The sequence below is a fragment of the Hippoglossus stenolepis genome, chromosome 1, assembly GCF_022539355.2.
Source record: "Hippoglossus stenolepis isolate QCI-W04-F060 chromosome 1, HSTE1.2, whole genome shotgun sequence".
Classification (NCBI taxonomy): Eukaryota; Metazoa; Chordata; class Actinopteri; order Pleuronectiformes; family Pleuronectidae; genus Hippoglossus; species Hippoglossus stenolepis.
The window spans coordinates 23,474,593-23,498,064 of record NC_061483.1 but is presented as its reverse complement, the minus strand read 5'-3'; the positions used below and the strand labels follow the sequence as shown (position 1 = coordinate 23,498,064).

Sequence of the window (23,472 nt, the reverse complement as noted above, 5' to 3'; positions counted from 1 at the left end):
TCAATATGAGGACAAAGAGCATGAAAAGGCTTTTCAGGCAAGGTTCCCAGTCCTTCAATAAATGTAGTAATGCAATTCACAGATGCAATGACCAAGACTTGTTAAAGGCAGCAGTATGCAATTACTGCATATAATAGGCTTCGGAATCAATCGAGACAGGATTGAGGATCCAGTTTCAAATATCTAGACAGGCAGAGTGCAGCTTCTCAAATGACAACATCAACCATGGCACCCCTAATCAACATTATTTCAAATTTGGATCATTTGTAGTCCATTTCTACATATTTATAGTTCATTACACGTCTCTAATTTGATTGGGCAAGTAAAGTGATACATCTGAGTGGAACACTATCTCACCATACAGTATCCTTTTCCCTGAGGGAAGCAGTCAAGCTTTCCCTGCTAGGATGTATGCTTTACCAGGCACTCCAAGGTCATCTTATCTCATCCTCTAAGTGCATAAGGTAAATGATACACTGGCCATCTAAACAGCAAATACAGGTCTGCTGTGTGGATGTGGAAAAATTCTACCTGGAGCAAAAGCACATTTTAAATGTACATTACTGTTCAGTACTGTTCTGAGGAATATGAAAGTCAATTTATATTACTTTGTAATTTGTATGGTTTTAAGGCATTAAATGATAGCAAAAATAGTGAACATCCATCTACTTTGTCAAAGCCCTGAAGACAACCAAGGTAAAAAAAATATTTTTATAAAAGACAACAAAGTGTAAGTGAAACTCTTGACTAAACAAATACAACATCCTTCCTCTTCCAAAAGAGGAGTTTAATTAATAAGCAATAAAACACACCCTTGGTCAATACAACATTCTGCTGATCAGGCTACATCCACACTAACGTCTAGTCTATGCTTGCCATTCCTGTCCTTGCGAGCAGGGCTGCGGGGCAGAAATTACGTAATTTCCGCAGGCACATGGCGTCGTTTCAACTGGTCCTGCCACTCCCAACTTTTCGACTTGGCGCATGCTGCACGTGAAGTGCAACATGGATTGAGCTGGAGGCAAGAGTCTGTAAACATGTTTGTCTCTACAGACATCTACATACACCTTATTAATGTAATCACAAAAGGCAAAGATAAATAAAAGGAAACAGAATGGTCATTAATGGTAAATAATGAACCCTCATTACTGTCATTAATGAGGGTGCATAGAGATTCTCAGATGGCTCCTGGAGGAAGACAACAGATACTGTTGGTAAAGACGAGACATTCTGCAGGAAACCAAAAAGCTTGCACAAGCCCGAAGTGGTGATCCTGGAGGCAGAAAGCTGTTCTGTTTGTGTTTTCTCCTCTTCTTGCCTTTTTCCAGTGCCTCGAGTGCAAGTATAAAAGGGAAAGGCGTTGTGTTAGCGTCACAGTTGGTGCGCACGGACCAATCCATCAAGTATAACTGCAGCTTAATACTTTTTCGTTTTACTTTTTGCCACAACGATGCTGGGTGTCCATGTTACTCCAAAGTTTCCAAACCCCTGAGACTTTTGGAAACGCTGCTGGTACCATTTTAGTTCATCGTATGTACGGGAGAGGATATGCACATTGCAAGTCTTTTACTAAGAACAACAGGTGAATAAAAAAAGAAAAGGCAGCAGAGCTGTTGACTGTTGTTTTTGTTCATACCGGTCAAATTCTACCTGGTTGGATGTAGAACACTAAGAAACTGAAATACTGTTATAGGATGAACATGGAGGTTCAAATATTGTTGTGGTCTCACAGGTAAACCTGAAACACTTAGGTGACAGGGAAAATGCTGGTAAGCATTGTAGCTTGGCTAAAAATTGTACCATGTGGGCTCAAACTCCAATCCAATTAAATCTCAAAACTAATGATATTTTTCGACACACAAAATAAGAATGGGGTGTATCAACACAAAACATAAGAGTGTATCATCATAAACAGCACAAAGTACTTCTAACCCACTGGTTGTATTTGAAAACAATAGCTAACCAAATGTGGTGGCGTAAATTTAACCCTGCTGTCAAACCTAGCTTTTCATCATGGAGCCCTCATAAAGAAGACTTCCTTTCCCTTTGTACCCTCAGCCCAATGCAGTCACATGAAGTAGATCAATATAGCATTGCAGTGGAGATGGTGTGAAACTTCACAACTCAAAGAGGAAGCCACTTTAATCTTACTTTAGCTCAGGTTGCACCAAACAACACTTTGGACACTCCATCACATGAAAATCTGAATCCACGCTCTAGACTTCTTCTCCTTCTAAGCACAATACCATCTGTGCCTTAACACTGGACACAGTTGTTCCTTTTGATAAAATGCAAATGAGCTGGGCTGTTTTTATCAAGGAGTCTCCCCCTCACCCATACACCCCCTCACCCATCCCCCCTTTCCCTGACTGCCACAGTGGGCCCTCACAGCTGGGGGCTGAATGCTCTCCAAGCAGCTTGTGTCAGCGTGGTCCCCGCTGCAGTGGGCCTCAGCAGCCCGTGGACACAGAGGATGCGTCCACTCAGCGTAAATGTGGGGGAAAATTAAACTCCTTCCGTAACACTATGTGGCTTTGTGAAGCGGCCACTTTATGAACATGAGGTCAGACACACTCTCAACACTACTGAGCTTGAACATCACTGTTGCAATGCCGACTGGCATGAATGAAAAAACAATGAAGTTAACAATGACATCTAGCATAGAAGTTTGGAGCGGTGCAGTGATGCTTTTGCTGTGGGTTTTGAAACCACATTAATCTCCTCTGCTAAACTGGATGAGTTTGAACCACAGAGGATGATGGGTATTTTTGGTGCACTTGTCTCTAATGACAGGGCTGCAGAGTGGGTGGAAGAGGAAATAAAACAAGTAAATTTAGCAAACTGTTAGGACTACTATGGCTCGCAGAGGCGGATATTTACCTCCAGCGAAACAACTATTCCCTTCTTTTATTTTAATGCAACAGTAGAGTACAGAGTTATTACAGCAGCTCCGCAGCCAAAGATTGTTGGTGACATTTCATTTTGTGTAAGTGCCAGCATACAGAGGGGCTCAGAGAGTGACAGAACCACAGAATCTCTTAAGGCTCCTTCATTATGTCTTTAAAAAAAAAAAACAGGATGAAAACAGATGTTTATATCCTCGGCTTCCTGAAATATCACTTTATCTCGTAGAGCACAGTCGAGACAGTCAGGTCACATCAGCATCAGCTCTCAGAAGTTACTATGAGACAATATAGGGTGAGCGTATAGCTCATCTTTTTGTAAGCTGAGAGCTTTGTGTGGGTTTCAGGACGAGTTGCATTTCAACAGGCAGCATTTCAGGTAATAAAAATAATGTTGCTGATAATAAAAGTGGAGGAATTTCAATCAGAATTTCATTATGTCTATTTCTGAGGGCTTTATAGTGTGAAACAAAGGGATTACACTTCATGATATTGGTTTTTCCATTCAAATGTAAATTTTCTTAAACAGTCTATCACCAACAACACAAATAAAAGTGCAAGTAATTTATATACACAAGTCTAACTAAATGAAAAATGGGCCATATGTATTACTATACATGCAAATGAGACACTGTACTTGGCTATATTTATATTGCAAAGGGAATGAGAATGAGAATTTTATTATGGGAAAAAAGTGAAGTATACTCACATCACCAGCAGCGAGCAGCGCACCGTTTGCCTCCGCCATGTTCATGTAGTTGTTGTTATTCTGGAACTGCAAATGAGAAAAAGAAAAACACACAATCAGCCACTGGTGTCCAGATAACATCCTTTGCAACTGAAGCCCTTTCATAATAGACACCTGTCACTCAAACAGATACTGTCATACTTGGCTCGGAATGTTTACACACCGCGTTAACACCTTTTCTCTCAGTGCACCGCCACTCTGCCATTATTGGGGCATGTGAGAGGCCCCGGCCAATTCGAACCGGCGTAATGAGAATCTGGTCTGGCTATTCAGCCCTTATGGGATGGCAATTAAGGACATGTTTGCATCACAAAGCCAAGTATCAAGATGCAGTGGCAGGTTATTAACTTCAAATAACCTATGGGAGTGGAGTGATACTGAGGGGAAATAAGGAGGTGGAGTGTTTTTTATTGTGGGTGGAGTTGGGATTAAGAATTAGTGTAACTTTTTTTTACAATTATCCACGATTCCGAGGGATCCGATTGTGTTTTAGGTTCATACTGTTTAGTACAACAATGAAGTGAAAGTATTTACCTGTTAATATCAGAATTGATATAAGAGTAATAACGGTGTAAAACATAAAGGGTAGCTGAGAAATAGTGAGTGTCACACTGTAAGACAGGTGATAAGCTATTAAAACCCTGTACTTTGATAAGAAATAACATGTTTTCACAACATCTCTCCCCGCCCCCCTCAACCCACACATAGCCTGCTGGCAAAATGGCAGCCACTTCCTTTCTTCGGAGACACAGCCACGCTGACAGGTAGGAACAATGGGACATAGAATGAAGAATTATGGGCTAGCAGCTGGGCCCAGGAGCACAATGCACCTCTCTGTGAGTGAGGAGTGCAAAAACCCAGCCTACACGGCTCAGAGGAGAAAGAATCGCGGCACATTCGTGTCTTCGTGAGGTTCCACTGAGAACGCTCCTTGTTTTCAACAAAGCTTTGCGGTAATCTCTTTTCTGTGTTTATTACAAAGTCACTCTCTTAAAACATTATGAGCGATGAGGAACGCCAATAAGACAGAGAGGAGGGGGAGAAAAAACTGCTTCTTATCTGAGCAGAGGCTAAACAATAGTGGAAACAAATTAAGATCAGAGTGAACTGAGAAGTACATTAATATATTTTCTAGCCCTTTGTGGGTTTTTTCCCTTTTCTCCTTTTCTTCTGAGTGGTTAGTATGCGAATGTAATTACCGAAAGAGCTGCTGCTAATCAACCGCGAATGGTATCCATTAATTAGTCTATGCCCTGGAGAGAGAGTGGGAGAATCAGCAGCAATGTTAACAGTGTTACGCACCAATGAGAAGGGGAGCCACAAGCTCTGCTAGCAGTTGCTGAAGCAGGTGGTTTGTGCTGTCTAGGCCTCTGGTGCCATCTTACCTGGAGCTGCCCCACTAAACTATATCTGACTCGGCGCTGGGGTTTACATGTTTGCACAAAACACTCACACAAATGTATAAAGACAAGCACACACACAGGGACTCACAGGCGTCAAGTGAGAAACATCTGTCAATAGCTAGTCCTCCTTCACTTCCCAGCTGTGTGTAACTTTGAGACATGACATGGCTGGGTTACATCAGCCACTCGGCTGGTAATTAACCTTATGCCAGGCTTATCTTGGAAGTGTTACCCCCCCTTCTTTTAGATAACAAATTGAAGTCTCGGAGATATCCCTCTCTATTCAAGCACTAGGAACATTGTTCTGATGGTGGGGGGAGATAGGGCTTCATGCAGTGCTGTCTCTGTTTCTTCTACCCCCGTCGCTCTCTGGATGAGAATAAAGATTTTAAATAGAGCGCTTCATTGTAAATCCAAAAAAGATGCCTAAAGTATGAATAAATAAATAAAGTGTCCCCTATCAGTAATAGGTCAGACACCAACTTGTATTGCAACTTGCACGATATGAAAGAAGAAATAAGAAATGAGCAACTTCACCCAGGTGTCATGTTACCTGGGTGAAGTCAATACAAAACCTGTATCTACTGCAGAGTCATTTGACCGAGGAGTGAATGCCGATTAAATCCATTCCCATTGCAAAAGCCAGAAGTTAGAGTTAGTTGAAAATGGGCTTTAGAAAGGTTTCTGAGCTGATTAGCTTTGTCTCAAACTTCTTGCTCGCAGTAATAGTCACACATTTTCAACTCAATTACTCGCCATGTTTACGCATCACTGGTTAAAGTGGATGACAAGTTCAGGAGCAGGCAAGTGTTTATATATCAGGAAGCGATGTGTCATTAAAACAAAACCCCACATTAAGAGGTATAGCTGAATTACATACTGTAAACACGGAGACTGATCCGAATCACATTAGCTTCATTAGAGAAAACACAATCGAGTTAAGTCCAAGTGCTAATTAGTAGTGTGAAACTCCCTGGGCTCGGTCTCTGTGAGTCATGTTTTATTGCGTTTCCAGGGCCCTTTAAGAGCAGCTCCAAATCTCCTCTGAGAGCTGTGACTAACATCCTAAGCAATGTCCCCAGCCACTGGTATCAATCTTCACCATTAGAAGCTGTACCATGTTGTGGCGCAGCCCGGGCTGGAGGCCTCGGTGGACATCCAGGGCAGGGAGAGGAGACTGTTATTGTTATTCCCCAATTCATTTTTTTGGGGAGGGGGGGGAGAAAGGCATTTGCACTCATGTTGGTGGCAGTGCCGATTGAGTCAAATGCCAGATGAAATTAAGAATGATTGGAGGGACCACGCAGCTGACAGTAAAGAACCACACTGAAATGGGTCAGCGCAGACAATGAAGGCTCTGTAATTAAAATGATGTGACTAGCAAGAGAAGAGCTGTGTGAGGGGCCAAACAACCGCGTGTACGTGGAGACGCATTTTTGATACAGATTTAGGAAAAATTGTGGAAATCTTAGGACTGGAAACCACATGATTTATGAAAGATAAAAGGTCCTGAAACACATTAAAGTAGTATTAAATGTCTTATACAGCAATGTAGCAGTATCCCAGGCAGCAATGTTACAGTCAGGAAACTGGCATCTCACTTCTTCACATTTCCAAAAAACTACCATACACTTCTAGAGGGGAAATCAATGGGGAACCATAGAAAATTTCAGCTTTAAATTGCTTTAGGAGGCTTTTATTAACAGAGTGTTCACAGTTTAAGGTGCTCTGTAATACGAGTCGCAATAAGAGCCAGACGTGTCTACATGGCAGAGCAAACAGTGGGCACTCTGTGTTTTTATTTCTCTTTCTGCACCACCAGCACATTTCTTCAATAACTGTTTAACAGGAGAGAATTAAGAGCTTACATGGACGCTGATCCTGAAGTGAAAAGACTCCACTGTCTGTGTAATCGCAGGCAAGCAGAAAACCAAGCAACCTTGCATGTGAATGGGCATGAATATGAATTTCTGCGTTTTTCTGTAAAATGCACAGCCCTGCCTTTTCTGAGTCGAGGGTACCCTTACGATCACAACTTAAACAACAAGCATCAGCATACACTGCCCATTTTTTTTATTTTCCACCTGACGCAAATGTAATTTTGATGCTTTATTTTTTTTTTCTTCCCCTCACATTTTAAATCCCATCTCAGGAATATTTGTATGAAAGAATGTCCAGCGGGAAATAAGGTGTTTTACAGCTATTATAGCAAACAAAATTATTTCAACCTCAGGGCGAACACAATATTGCACCAACATGACCCCATCCCACCCCGAGTATGATGGAGTTACCGCACCGATCCTATCAGTAAACATGAACTGGACAACCAAGATCCACAGGATACATGCTGCCATCCCTGCATGCATACAAATAGGAAAACATGCACTGGTTTATTATTTTTCATCTAAATATTGAATACTGCTTTGTCAATGTTCATTAAATGGATATTACGCACAGAATGACTGTATTTAAATTAAAAAAAGGCGATTCAAAGAGATTTGTTAATGTGTGTTAAATTCTGTTTCAACGGACTGCTCTTTGGTTTTACAGTGCAGTCAAAAAGTCACAATACCAGTGCTGTCTGTCAGCAGGTAACCAAATTGGACACATTCTTTCACCCCACTGAAAGCCACCAAACTAATTCAATCAAGCGCCCAAGCTTTTCCAGAAACATATCAACTGCTGACAAGCGATTTTACAGTTCAGCTTGAGCTCGGTAATCACAGCCTAGCATGTGTTCTCTGGAACATGACACTTGTGCTAATATGGTCTCCAGTGCTCTCCATAAAACACAGCAAAAACACCACAGTCAAAACTCAACCTGCAATCCTGAGCAAACCCACAGTAATTTGCTATGTATTATTTTATGCAATTTCCTTTAAAGCTTGGCCCACCTCCAAGTTTGAGCCTCGCTCCTTTGCGAGGGAGATTGGAGACTCAAAAGACCAGCAACGTTTTTCTTTTCCGGCAATTGTGGTCGGCCCTGTTAAAGCCTCTGGAAAAGTTATCTTTCTGACTCCTGAGGTCCTCCTCATCAAATACATGCTCACTTACAACCCAATTCAGCATAAACACTCTGTAGCTGCCTCTCTGGTGATCACAAGGCCTATTCGCACCCAGCAGGCCGCTGTGCATGCAGCGCAGAGCTGACATATATAGATATATTCCCTCCTATGTGTGCAGTAGTCAATTTGTAAAGCGACTCTACAACACAGCATGTCCGCACAGTCGGCTCACAAGCTGTGTTCTGATCTGTAGGCCAAATCGATTGGTAATTCAGTTTAAAGCTGAAATCATTACTCCCCCAGCCCAGCACTGTCTTCCACCATTAGGACTGCTAGTCCTCAACTACACAAGGTAGCATTGAGGGGGAAGTTTATTGCAAGCATCTCACTCTTCCTTTGCCTCTCAGTGTGAGTACCTTCACAGTCGTGCAGAGCATCCAGCTTTAGGAAAAGTGCAAGTCTTATCTGGGATCTGAATCAAGCTGATGACAGTTTTGTTCAGGCTGTGTGCTGATGTATCTCTTCTCTCACACCACACTGACCACTGTGGTCCGAGCTGTTGTCATCACAGCTTGCTTTGCTTTAGTAAATATAAACCTGAAGGAACAGTTTAAACCCTTGTGGATCACTCATCCAGGTATGTGTTACACGCTGCACTTTAACACCTGCCTTGTTTGGTCTGTACCATCTGACTTTTCAGTTTAATCTAAGATCAAATAACAGGTGTAAAAGGTGCCTAAGACCACGGTCTAGACCAACAGACCAAAATTTGGTTGGCCCCAAAGATTTGGCCTTGGTCCCAATCACACTCAACTAGTTTTTTTTGTCTGCAGTGTGAGAACACTTTTTTGAACACTTCAGACTTTCAGAACAATTGCAGGAAATTGAGACATCATTAAACAATAAAAGTAAGCGGCTCGCAGGATTGCTGGTAGTCTTCAACATCAACGATGATGTTAATTGTTGGTAGCACTGCTAAAATGATATTCACGAAATATCACGAAATGAACCAGTTAATTTATTTTTTCAGAACAGAATGCACAAAAAACTCTGCAAAAACATTAGCAAATACAATAGCCAAGCTGACAACACGCCAACATCTTACTTGAGAAGATGTCCTCACTAAAGGACTAATTGAGGGCAGGGCGTTACAGAGAGAGGTTGTCATGAGCAAACCGTAAAGCAGAGCCTCTTTTCTTCAAATTACACTACAGCACACAGGAATATTACAACACCCTCAGTATGAAACTAACTCTGCATATCCAACCAAAATGACAAGCTTAACTATCAAAATAAAGGAAAAACCTTAAGCGATTTCACAGTTCAGCAAATATATATTGTGGGTTTTTTTTAAGTCTCCCAGTCATTATAGCAGTGTTGAAAGACAGTAAAAGGGCACCAAGCACTCAGCATATTCCTCTGGGCTAAATTTGCATTCAGCACTGACACAGTGCTTAAGAAAGATAACATGGAGACGAAAATAGACCAGGATGAAACAACATTTGTAAAACCTTTCTTTTAAAAGTGTTTGCAAATAAGATTAGTTGAGTTCACTGCATTAGTCCATACATAGAAAAGCTGCCAATCACATGATGTGAATTTTGAAAACACTCTCTCCCTCATGTTTGACAATGTGTCTCTTCAATTGAATGTCTGTTTAGGCATTTAAGATGAAATATTAGCCAAAAATTCCAAATTGGAACCTCATGATAGCACCACATGAAAGACTGTCCGAATTTCATGGCAATTCTCCCAATAGTTGTTCTGCTATTCCAGTTTGCAGGACCACACTGCTATCATGGCTACAAATTAAACCACTCTTATTTGAACTGTACTTTCCCCATTTTTTTATTTCTTCATTACCATCAAGATTATTTTTTTAACGCAAACATCTGTGTCATCGTGTTTTAATGCGTAAATGTTGATTTGAGAGCCAACTTCATGACAATACAGTATCACATTAACACTATAATTCCGTAGCATCCAACGCCAGCATGTTACACAATGGACCATAAATACACTGAGGTTCGCCATAGCTACTGTTTTCTCTGAGGCCTAAGTCTTACAAATGCTGCCAAAACAAAGATGGTCTCAGCATTTGTCATAATGGACCCATAGTCTGAGCCCAGTAGTCTCAATAATATGCAGGTCAAGTTTGCTCTGTACTCTCAAGAGCAAATCCTAAAAGAATGCACAAGCTAAATGGGGTGCCATCTTTGATCTGGCGGGGTGCAAAGCCATTGGCCCAGAGCCACAAAGGGGCTTAGAAGATGGAGAGGGCCTCAGAACCACAGTTGAGTTTTCTCACAATGGCTGCTATTGCACGGACACACAGTTCTAGAGGAAACAACATGAGAAAGGCTCGGCTTGGTGGTATAGTCTTGCTTTTGCTGCTAAGCCATGTCTCAAGACTTTTTACTCGTAGCAGCTTTGAAGCAACTCCTACTCAAGATGGTATCAGAGGTGAGGATTTGAACCAAGCTTCCTCTGCTTTGCTTGCCACTCTGCTACAACAGAGCACGAGGCTGCTGTGGGGTTGAGGAGGCTAGTAACTAAAAATGACAAGGTGTCCAACAGAAGAGGAACAACTTTCTGTCACAAGGAATGGGTTTGTTTTTCGGTGGCACTAATGTTCATGGTTGTAGTGCTTCTCTTGGTTTGTCGGGCGCCTATGAGCTCTGGGACTTGGAATCACATAAAGCTCTGTTGAAAGCTGCTGGGAGTAGAGTCCTCTCTTATTGCTTTAGCAGCAGAGATGCATTTTTCTATTCCCTGTGTGCCGTTACTGGCTAATACAGTCATTATAACCAGCTTTAAAAATGTGCACAGTCAAGAGCTTTTTAGTGATGGACTCAACACGGTCCTCTATTTCTTATCAAGTAATGGCAGGAGAGGGTGATTTTGTAAATAAAAAACAACGTTATGTGACGCATTTATAGAGCAGGAAGAAAAGCCCAAAGTACTGAGACCTAAAACATCATGTATTCAGTCCAGTAAAGCCTTAAAAAAGACATTGCTACCTTAATTCAATGGTACTTGATATTGATTAACATTATTAGAAATCCACTGCTTGTAAAATGGTCTGTGCCATTAAAAGAATAATGTACTTAATAAAACCTAGATTTCTTTTTATAGTGTACCTTAAAACGTTTACAGCCATTTGAAGCATTTTGCCGTTTCAATCCACTAATAGATTTTAAAACCTTCCTGCATGCGCTGTCACAGTACTTCCCAGGTTTGTGTGCAACCTGTGTCTTTTCTGTTATTCTTACCTTAAGTCCACAGTAAGCACAAACTGACCAGTTGTTCAATCTCTATAAATCTGAAAAACACAAACTGCTGAGCGGTGACTCATATATCAGTCTATTATATACTACAGGGCTGACTGTATTAAACAAATGGCTGGGCCTGCAGCTGGAAAAGAGAGGCAATATAGAGAGAGCAGAGGTTATTGTCTAATTTAAATCTTGGCTTCTTTCCCAGAGCTGTACCACATTCCAATTTGTGGCTGTGTTGCTTGGCGCTACTGACAGAGGTCCGGCTGCAAATACTCTCGGGCTCCTCTCCAGAATTGTGTCTCCAAACTGACAATCAACAAGTTGGCAGAGATTAACGGAATGACTGGGGCAAATTAGGTGAAATAATGAAAATGCACAGATATGGATATAGGGCTTTGTGCTGTTTCTGCACATGCCTTTTTTTAATCTCCCACTGTGGCTGCAATAATGCATCCATAATCATTATGACTTGATGTGCAACAACACAGACTCATCAAGAACTGAGGCAAACTGTTTCTGTAATGTCTTTGAGTTCCATAATGAAAAAGCAGCTGGAAAAGACATCTGTGAAAACATAGTAGTTACCTAATGGTTGAGCGGGCTCTTAGAAGCAATTAGCTATTTCAAGCATCTCCTTGGCATACTATTGTCCGTTCATCTGCTAGACTGACAGCACACCAGGACATCATTAGCAAACCTGACGGCTGTCGAGTCGCAGACATTGTTTTTCTCGTGACAGCCGCCATCAGGCTAAGTGCTCCGCTAATGTTTTTAACAGTAGTTAAACTCAAAATGTCACTTTAACATTTCCTACTTCAAAAGCACTGTGAGATTAAGACACCAGCTTTGAATAATTACAAACACTAAGCTTCAACTCTGATTCCATATCATTGCGCTGACATTTAAAGAGATTGGGAACAAAGACACGCTACACATCTTTTAGTCATAATGCAAAAATCATTCCTTCCGTCTGCGTGGAAACGACAGGTTGCAGATCAAATGCATGTAGGAACCTGGAGGTCTGCCGTGTGTTCAAGTGGTGCTTTTAAAAGAACAAGGTAAGTTAGCAAAGTGTTCACACGCTGGAAGATAAAACTGTAAAGAGCTCGATGCAAGAATCTTTTCTGCTGATGACACTTTTACTCAAGACTGGAACTTCACATTATCACTATAAGGCAAAACCAGTGAAATTCCATTTGTCTTACAAATCTTGCATGTGCAATATACGCACAGTATCAACGCAGTAATAAAACAAAAGAGTGTCAATCAAAGGCAGAATGGCACTCAGAGCGCATACCTCCACCAAGGACAAACAAACCTACACACGTCAGTCTAGCTGTTACAGTAGAAAATAAAAGGAAATAGTCTGATAACATAAATTACGTATTTGCTATTTTCAAACTGCTCTTGTTATTATGCAGTTTTATTATTTCCATGTTTAATATAAGCATTTCTAAATGCTGCTGATGCTGTATGCACAGTTTCTTTCTATTAATAAAATGTGCATGTAGTGTAATAAGTGTGTAATGTAGGTACGTTTTTCTTCACCAGATCACCAGAAATAGGTCTGTTTTTTAACAACAAGATCCACACTTTGTTTCATGAGACATGGATGAAATGTTCTAAGAATGCGTTATATGCTAAAATATGTTAAAACAATAATTCCCGGATCTGACCCTTTAACCTGATCCAAAATTTAATTGGTTCTTCGTCCCCCCCACCCCACCCCCCTCCGAGTGTGGTACAAATCGGTTCAGTAGTTTTTGCATAATCCTGCTGACAAACAAACAAGACATGGGTGAAAAAAAATCACCTCCTTGGCAGAGGTAATAATTCGTAAAATGTACAAAGTGGCTCGTCTTTTGAGTTTTGACAGGTTCCTCCAATGTTACTGCAGATGAAAGAGTGTACAAACAAATAACCCTGAATCTGTCTCTCCTCACAATTGAAAATAATTGTGTATGTTGGATTTGTACAACCCTCCTTTACAGCTGTATTGATTGCCTTCTTTTGACCACAGCTCCCTCTAAAACACTTCTATCCCATCTCTCTAGTGCGCGCAGCTAAAAAAAAAAAAAGGGGTCACTGACATTTTCTGTATTTGAGCCTTGACCTCTATTTTTAGGATCATGCTGTGAGCTTCCCCACTAAAATAAATGAGAGCAGGGCACAGTCTGCTCTGCACTCACACCTTCCCGTGTACATGTTTTCCCATCACTCTTCATTTGTCTTCATTAAGCTCATTCTTGACCCGTCTGTCTGACTCTCTGCCAATACCTACAATTTGCAGAGCATCAGATAGTGTAGCACGAATCTCCAGGCATCTTGTTGTGTATATGTGCAAAGGTGATTGATAACTAAATGAAAATAATTGTAATCAACACGTAAACCTTATACAGCCTAAAATACATATACATATAAATAAAAACTATATATATATAGTGTATAAATATATAAGGTGCATTCAGTCAAGAAACCCTGAGAGACAAATGTCACTAATCCAATTAATCAATATGTAAACAAAGCATGTGATGAGAAAATCGGTGACTTCAACAGGGGGCACCGTGCTGTAAAAACTGACTCGTGTCAGAGTGAGAAACAGAATTCCCACTGTCAACTTGTCATCAGCTAATTTACCTGCAGCCAGTGGGGAAGATTCACCGGACTCATGGGGAGAGTTAATCTTTTCATTCAACTTCGCTAAAGAGATCGACCCAATTAGCTCGCCACATTGACTGACAGCCCCTTGTGTTTGCTTTGCCGAACTCAAATTTCTCCCCATCTTCTCAAATCCGGAGTCATGCAGTTTATGCTGGCTCCAGCTAAAGGCTGCAGAAGTTATTGGAGGGTACTGTACAATACTGAAATAATCATGATGTCTTTATTCAAATCTGTTGAGTTTGAAATATTCACCACTGCAATTTGCTGTGACTGATTAGCCAGTGGAAGGGTTGCTTGGGGATAGCTCTCCAGAGCTCTGTAATTGAGCGGATTTGACTTGAGAGAGGTTTTTTTTCTGCTGATAACTACACACATTCCCTTTTTAATGTACTTTTCTTTTTTTAGCCTCTCCAAAGAGTCAGTGCACATCAGAATTATGACGCTTGCTGAAACAGCTGTATATAGTGCTGCATGTAGGACAGTTTATATTTCAATTGCTGTCCCTGAAATGTGCTTCGGCATCGTGTTTCCTCCAATGATTTACCACAATGTCTCTGGCTTTAGCCCAGAGAACATTCTATGTTGGTTTGCACTGGTCACTGCAGAACTGTCAGATCTAGAAGCTCAAAGATCAGGGAGAACAATGGCCCAGAAGACTGCCACCGTGGCCTCTGACATCCCACAATACAAACAGCATACAGCAAGTTGATGCAAATAGTAATTTTGAATTACAGGATGTTAAGTCTTAAAAATGCTATAGAGGCATTTTGCAAAACTATTACATGGATTTCATCATTTGGCATCTTTTAGATCTCAGTGGTGGGGAGAGTTATTTTGAAAATCAAAGCAAGGTTTTGCTGGAACAGCCTTCGTCAATCTGGTATGAGCAGTAGCTTGTGGTGGTTAATTTAAAATACAGCAGGACGATTTGGCCAAACAATATATCAAAATAAAAATGACATTAGTCAAAATAAATAATTATCACGATAAATGTCACAATATTGTTTACTATAAGTTCAAAGACTTATTTTTGCTTCTAAGTAAAAGTTGTGGTTTTAAACTATTCTTCATGAGACAAACACTTGACAGCAAAACATTTGACAAATCTGAGATAGATCAATTATGTGGGATACCTCCTCACGGTGCATTGTTATATTGCTATTGATGGAAATGATGTCGTAATGATGCAAAGATTTACGGTAGATATTGTTTGATTTTGTTATTTTTACATTTATTTTAACATCTAGCATAATTTTATATATACTGTGTACTGGTAGGTTTTGACCTGTGACAATTTCACTTAAGTATGGAGAGATGCTGTAGCTGGCACATAAATGTGAGGGATTACAAGGCTTAAAGGGGATGATAAACAATACACTTAAAAGGCTAAGCCATCAAATTGTCTTTAATAATGAGCTGTTTCATTATTACCATGTGCGGATAATTATGAGATTAATACATCAATCCTGGTTTTGGCAGGTTCTGCAGCCAGGAGAGGCTGAATTCACCACAGTCCCTGTGCCACAACGCACTGAGAACAGTTTTTTCTTCTCTCACATTAAACCTCATTTTATTTGGTACAGAAAACAAAGTCAGATTCTGTTATTATTCTCCAAAACACAACACGAATGCTCTGGGGCATGATTTGTCATTGTTATTCAGTGCTCACTCACCTACACTTAAAACATGATCCTTCTGGATTTTAATTAAGCACCAAGGTACCTCCCAGGGGGTTCTGGCTTGGCAAAGGAAACTTCTTTGATTTATGTACTACTTTGTTGTCCCTGCTTGAAGCTTGCCTGTTATGGGAGACTGTGCTGATGATGGATTTAAGAACAGGGCAATCATTCTTATTTGTTAATTAGTTTCTGTTAGGGATGTATCCCTCTGAAAATATGAATACCAACCAATAGTAAAGCTGAGGATAGAGCTGTCATCTCTCGAGCTCGCGACAACCCAACAAAAACCAGTGAGTATGTTATAGGACTGGGTAAACTGGGATGCATGTTCATACCCGTCCAGCTAAATACGGTGACAATTCACTGCTGCATCACTGAAAGCTGATAAGAGTGTGAATGCAAGCAGCATAATTCGTTGATTTGGATGCACCCCCACCCCCCTGTTGCCACCACCCATGCAGCAGAAAATCCCACAAATCAGCAAAATACTTTTTGAAGGACACTACTACACTTTGGCATTTCGACAGCGAATGTATTCAAACACAATAGATTGGCTGCTAAATTACAGCAAACATTATTGTAACTCCAAATCCATCAGCAGAAGTGTGCATATTTGCCAATTATCAATCTGCCTCTGAGAAAGAAAATGTGATGTTATTACAACAGAATATTGCATATCAATGCCCAAGGCGAAAAAAGATGAACAACATATAGAAAATAACATGGGCGGTTGTTGCTCAGTAGTTGGAGTGGGTTGTACACTAACTAAAAGATTGGTGGGTCGATCCCCCGGCTCCTCCAGTCTGCATTCCGACATGTCCTTGGGCAACATACTGAACTCCTAAATGCGCTTGAGGGCTGTGCCGACAGTGCATTAATGGTATATGATAGAAAAAAACGTATGGAAGCGCAGTATGAATGTGTGAAGCGTTATAAGTGGTTGGTGCAGTACATTTACCATTCATAATCTAAAAGTACACATACAAGAATGTGTAGCAAGAGCTGTTTACAGATCGATGAACATGCTGTGATCGTTATACTTGTTTACCAGAGCTAATATTGTGGCTTCTCTTTCTAAATGCGTATTACTTACTCAGTAATTGTATACCGTGGATAGCAGCCAGTTTTCAATATAAAATGTAAAGTACCAGCAAGAGTATAATCCAGACTACCCAGGTGTACAATATACTGCTGTTTTTAATAACAGGCTGCATGCACTGCAATAAAAGATGACAAATACTCACTTGTGATGTGATAATGTGCTAAGACTATTTTCTTTCTTTGTAAAACCTGGTTATAAAAGGCCCTATAGCTGTTGATATGGTGTCAATCTAAGGACTGACGTTTCTTCCACTTGTTATTCATTAATGACAACATAAAAAGATCTAAATCATTCTTCTCACTTAGCTTCTTCATCATGGCCTGCTATGCAAAATATCCACATCAACGAAGTCAAGAGCAGCAATGGGAGACACATCCCATGAAAAGAGTTCTAAGTGATGGTCAGCCACAGTTGACACAGGAACGGTTTCAGAGGCGGACCTTGTACGTGGGCTGCTCTCCTAGATGCATATCAGAAGCTAATGGAGTCTCGGAACTACAGGGGTGCTGCGGGATCGCTACGATTAGCTCGTGGAACTGCTGAAGGTCACCACTGCTGAGCTGAGCAGCCACAAGCCTTCATAAAACCATGCAGCGTATCATTATTTTCAAAGTGTTTCATTATGGACGGTTAACCTTGGCTAACTCCGACCTAACACTTTAATCAGCTGCCTGTAATGCCTTTGAAACAGTGTAATCATTCAGCTTCTCGTCTTGTTTATCAGCGGGAGACACACAAACGTAAGGTAGACTATTAAATAAAAAGAGGAGTCTTTCTCAAGGCCGCTCAGGTATGTGAAAAGTTACACCATGAGTCAGAATCGCCGCAGATGAGGAAGTGGATCAGTTTCCTTGAAAGGAATGTCATTTGAAAAAATCATCAGGGGCTGTCCAGCCAGGGAAACCCTGCCAGTGCTCACAGACCTTGATCTTACATCTACTGCTGCCATCCCGCACTATGACCTCAAGTGAAAAACCACAAGCCAGAAAGAAACACACACACACATCACAATACAACTGTGCTGTGAACGATCCTTGAATTACACTCGTGAAAATATCAGAGGTTGCCTCAAATATTTCATGGACCTCATTCACAATAGAGCTGATGTTTCATGGACTGAACATTTATTATGTGGAGCTTTTACTGAGGTCTTGTCAATTGTTCCTTTTTAATCACATGACTTTACAAAAACTAGAGAGATAAATAAAAACCGTGAAATGTAACGGAAAATCTGAGAATAGGGATAGTGAGGTCACTTTCAAATTCAAATAAAGGCAACAGTTGGGTAATTATTAGGGCTAGATATTGGATTTGGTATATCAGGGTGCTATTGTGTAAAAAGCACTAAACTACAAGAAGAGAGGTTATTTTTTTTTTATTGCTAAAGCAAATTGGAATTTCAAATATAACATATTAACTGCACATGCCATGTTGGAACCAGTGCCTGATTGGGACTGGATTTTGGTTCCTTGTTGTAGTAATTATGGCCAAACGACTGTTATAAGACTGATCTAATGAGTTAACAGTGTTTAAAATTGTTTCTTCTCCAAAGCATCTTTCCTCAACAGTGTCCAGTCCTGACAACTGAAGTGTGAGCTGTGTTGTTATGGTTTTGTTTAGACAAGTCAGAGTTGTTGGTCAGGAGATAATGATAATAATCCTCTCAGATCAATACTGAAACAGGCCAGTGTCTCCTGCCTCATGCTTGCAAAAGTCATGCATGCTCAAGTTTGCAGTCGACACAAATACAGAAGTACTTCAAGGTGAGAAACTGTATTGGTGACTTTGCAGAGAAAGGCAGTAAATTACAGAACAGAATTAATAAAGAAAACATACATCCTATGACATAGGTTTCTAATGAGATACACGTTTCCCCAGGGACTTAGCACTACAGTCTGACAATCCTCCATCAGTTGTTTTAAGATCTTGATATCATTCAAACTGAGCATAAACTATAACAAAAAACAAACTATTCATGCCAGAGAATATTCCTTTTGTCTAACGCATTTATTTCAAAGATTAATTCAAACTGTGGCAGGGTTAGATGGCTATGAAGCTCAACAGCGTTCATTTTCATTATATTATCAGCCATAATGTTGAAACCATACCAAGTAGACTTACCACAAGCTACAAAATTGTGAAACAATCTAACATGCAATGTTAAACGACACCAAATCCAACTAGACTACCCATGATCCTCAGGTGAAAGAGCTGTGTCTCGGATTGGTGCAGCTCCCCATTACCATGGAAATGTTTACATCAATCTATTCGAGAAAAACTGTAACTTAATGAAAGGCCTCCATGTTTTATTGTGTGAAAAAGGGTTATAATGAAAGTTAGTCTTCCTGGAACCCTGCAACAGGTTTCTCCAACATGCCGCCTACTTCACCATTCAAATGAGAGTTATTTACCACCCATTTTTTTTTAGCTCTTTGTCCCTGAGGTCTGAGGGATATTTGCACACCTGCTACTATTGTCAGGTCCTTTTAGCACAACCTGGTAACAAGCTGCATTATGGGAATGTGTGATGTAGGCGGGGACCGGTGAAAAGGGGAATTACTCATAGTGTAACATAAAACACTACACACGCACACACTAACATATACAGCCCATAATGAGATAGTGAAACAGAAATTCAGATTCAAACTGATACATGAACAATGGCTGGAACAGTGACTAATATTTGTATGAATCATATATCAAACCATAAAACCATAAAATGAAACCTAAACCCGAAAACCGTTCTAGTTTGGTTGACAGGACTAATTTATGTGTGACAGGAATAATAACTTCATTCTGCATTTACCCAATTGGAAGCCGACTTAAACGAAAATGACAAACTGCTGGAGGAAGAAGTCTGATATAAAACGAGAGAAGCAGTGAATTCAACTAGTCCGCTCCAGGAAATATCACCCTTAACTGTGTGAGAGAAGGAGGAACATTCGTCAGTGGCCCGTGCTCCTTGAAAAGAGCCAAGGGCTTAATTCAAGTTAAAAGGAAAACAGCAGAATGTTTTGATACAGCTCCGTGAGCCCATTAAGAGAATTGGACATTAGATCTATGAAACATGGAATGGGTGCCTCTCTGGAAAGCTTTAAAAATGAATGTGCCTTAACAGCGAGGCTAACCACTAAAGGGACACAACACTTATTGAATCAGCCAACCAGAAGTGATTGACTGGTCCTTTTGAAAACTGCTTAATTCACGGTAAAAGCGGCTTTCTGGGGCACAGGGAGTTTTTTTTTTTCTCCCCCTGCCTTTTAATAAGTCAGCAAGGGTGAGGCTGTCAAAGATGTACTGAGCCAAAACCAGATTAAAACAGTTTATCATGGTGGAAATAAAAAATATCTTGTTCGATTCAAAGGAGCACAGTATTCACACAGAAAATAAGACTCCATCTTTCTCAGAGAGGAGTTCAGTCTCTGTGTGACTTATGGTTTTGTTCCTCTACTCACAGGAAAACACATTTGTTTATATGTTTGAATACGACATTGCAGCTGATGCCAATGTGGAAAGCTCTTTTATGCTATAATATACACGGTTTAATCACCAAAATAAAGGTAACATCGAAATTGTAAGTGTGTCATGTCTCATTTTCACTGAAGCATCTAATCACATATTTTGGAGAAAAGTAGCAACAATGCAGAGAGTAATTTGGATTTATTGACGACAGATTGTATTGTACTACACATCCCAACTCCACTGTTAATCTTATGATCTGAAAATGGCTATAAAAAAAAGAAACCATGAAGACAAACCAATGATCAGTTACAGTGCAGTTAAATAGCCGTTCAACTCCTTCCCGGACTACACCTGGAAAAATAATGTATGACTTTGGATGTCAAAACAAACTGTTTTTCCTCAGGCAGTTACATGGTGTGACGGATGGTGTAGCGACATTGTGTACATGATCAAAATCCTATAACAAATGTGTCTCTCTTGTGCATTCATCCTCTTTGCATCACTGAAAGAGATGTTTTCTCAAACAACCAAGTAGCTGCACATTTTCCAGCAAGAGAAGGCTGCTTTAGTTCAGTGGGGACCAACGCAGTACAGGGTTAAAAAAAAAAAGCCCAACACACATGGTGGGCCCTCTGTACAAAGACATCCAACATGTAGGCATTGGATTCTTCTACTGGTTTTACTGTACTCTATATTTGGGCCCTAATTTGTCCCCGGTCATGAGATCAGAACCTAAGGCATAGGACCGACTTGTTCTTTGTCTGCTGCCATGTCAGATGGACATGTGACGCCCAGTGTTTCCTCAAAACACACCGGTTGTGAAACAATTTTAGAGTGTGTGGTCTGCCCTAAACGAACCACGCTGAGTAAGGCACAAGAAGTAATGAAGAAGATTTATGAGCAGCGATGGCAGGATTACAGAGGGTCTTTACGAGTGCTGATCTGGGTAATGGACTATGTCTGCATAAGATTTCAGAGCCTCATTGTCATATCCATCTCATAAACAAAGCAGACAAACTGGTCTTGTGTTTCTCACAGGTTCAGACTGTGGATTCACATCATCAGATTATACTAGTAAAACAAGCCCAATTGAACTCATACAAATCATGGTGCTTGTGCACATGCATAAATGACATATGTCAACACCTTAACAGGCTCAGCAAAGTGATGAATGACAGCTGTGATAGCGTGGTGCCTCAGGAATCGGAAAGAATGCAGCGTTCACATCAAACTCGAAGTGAATGTTCACCTTGCGTTACCCGCACAAGTTTGGCTGCTGGATCATTTGCTTATTGGCATTGCAACTCGCAAGTAAACCCACTCTCTCCCTCAAAAGTGGAGGACTACTGGCTGAAGTGAATACAGTTGCTAAATATACCTGTTGTGGAAAAGCCAGAGAAACCAGTGTCATTGTATGTGGGTCCACAAGACCATCCGGAATTGGACACAACTCTGAGAATTTCACCCTCTTCTCCAATAGCTGCGTCTGGCTGAGAGCAGTTTCCAGCACTACCAGCATATCAAACTCACTCGAACAAAGCTGTTCCAGGTCTAGTTTGGGTCTCCTCTTCCGAAACTGAAATCACTGTGAAGCCCTAAAAAGCCACTTTTCAACTATTATGCCTCTGTCACTGATCTGTGTAAAATCATAACAACCATCATTAACTATGTTCACAGGAAATCCATGTTAAGACACAGTACAGGAAGTGCAGAGCTGTGCATTACAACAAGGTAAGCATCTGCTCTGTAGAGAGATAAAGACAGAGCCGTGATTCTTAGTTGCAGGAAAACTCAGAGTTACAGTGTGAGCATGTGTGTGTGTTCTAGTGAGTGAACTAAAAATAACACACTCTAATCTGGGTGGGAAAATTAGGTGTTTAACAAATCTCCTGACAGGCTACAACTAAAAACACTCAGCAAAACACGTCAGCTATTCACTTTTTGGACATTTGAACATTTAACATGCACCTTGGAGTCACATCCATCAACTGATGAGTTTGACAAAGCAGGCAGCCTCTGAGGTTAAACACACACACACACGCGCGTTCAGTTGTGTTTGGATATGTTTAGAATGTGTGTGATGAAATGGCACCAGCTGTGTACACTGGAGAGATGCACAAGGCCCCCTGGTTGAGCAGAGGGTTAACCCCTTCCCTCCCAATGGAGCAGGAGGGACAGCAGGGAGAAAAGAAGCTTGGCCCACGATATTTTGGACACAACCGTTTGCTGCTGTAGAAGTACGGCAACTCACTAAGATCAATGCCTCAGTTCCTTAAAACGTTTTTGGTTTCCGTACATATACATGGGTCAGTTAGAGCCACATGAACCATGAGCAGGCTACTGTTACACCTACACATTTTACAGGCTCCATAAAGTCGTCTGATAATTGCTGCTGCAGTCCTACATCATCGTGTCAAGTCTTAGTCTGGACAACTTCCTAATCATTGTGTTCAAAGCGCAGTTAGTCTTTCATATCATGGGTGAGCGGACAATAAAAGACATAGCAGATAGAACAGCATCTCAATTCTCCGGAGTGCTTTGTCTGAGTTCAGGACTCAAAGCAAAAGAAGAGGAATATGTACAGCAATAAATAATGTGTTTTACTATAAAACTGCATTTATTAAGCTTTTAGCAGCGGTTGCTGCTCACGACAGCACAAAAGTGTGTAGTTTAGTACAACCACAAACGCACAATGAGCAGCTTAAACAGAGGTGCAACTGGAGTTTCCGTTTACAATGCAACTAACCAAACTGTTGAATGTTGCTCGAACAAAAGAATTCAGTCAACAGTGATTAAAAAGCTCAATCAGATGTCATGATGAATGCAACATGAGTAGTTTTTCACAGCAGCATGTTCAAGTAGGTTACCTTGCTGAGAGAGTCTGCTAATAAAACAAAGATCATTACCTCCACCAAGGAAGTTGTGTTTTCACCCATGTCTGTTTTTTGGCCGGTTGGTTTGTTTGTAAGCAAGATTATGCAGACTCTACTGGATGGATTAGCACCGAATTTGGTGCAAGGCTGTGGTGTGGGTCAGGGAATTACCGAATACATTTTGGTGCAGATCCAGGAATTTGTCACTTTCTTTAATGTTGATGGATAGGTCATTTTTTTCCATTTCCATGGGAGTAATTCAAGGTATCGATGAAAAGAAATCAGACATCTTTACAGGGACTGATTTCTACGAGCGTGTGCAATTTGGTGCAGTTTGACTGAATTTAAGGGGACTGTT

General features: G+C 40.7%; 1 protein-coding gene across 1 annotated transcript in view; it reads right to left on the bottom strand.

The window, feature by feature from the left end:
* Positions 1-23,472, bottom strand: part of tox3 (TOX high mobility group box family member 3) — a 41,051-nt gene that overhangs the window by 13,658 nt on the left and 3,921 nt on the right. The window contains exon 2 of the mRNA XM_035164802.2: positions 3,613-3,678. Coding sequence (XP_035020693.1) covers positions 3,613-3,678 — 66 coding nt within the window. The remainder of the gene's footprint in view (positions 1-3,612; positions 3,679-23,472) is intronic.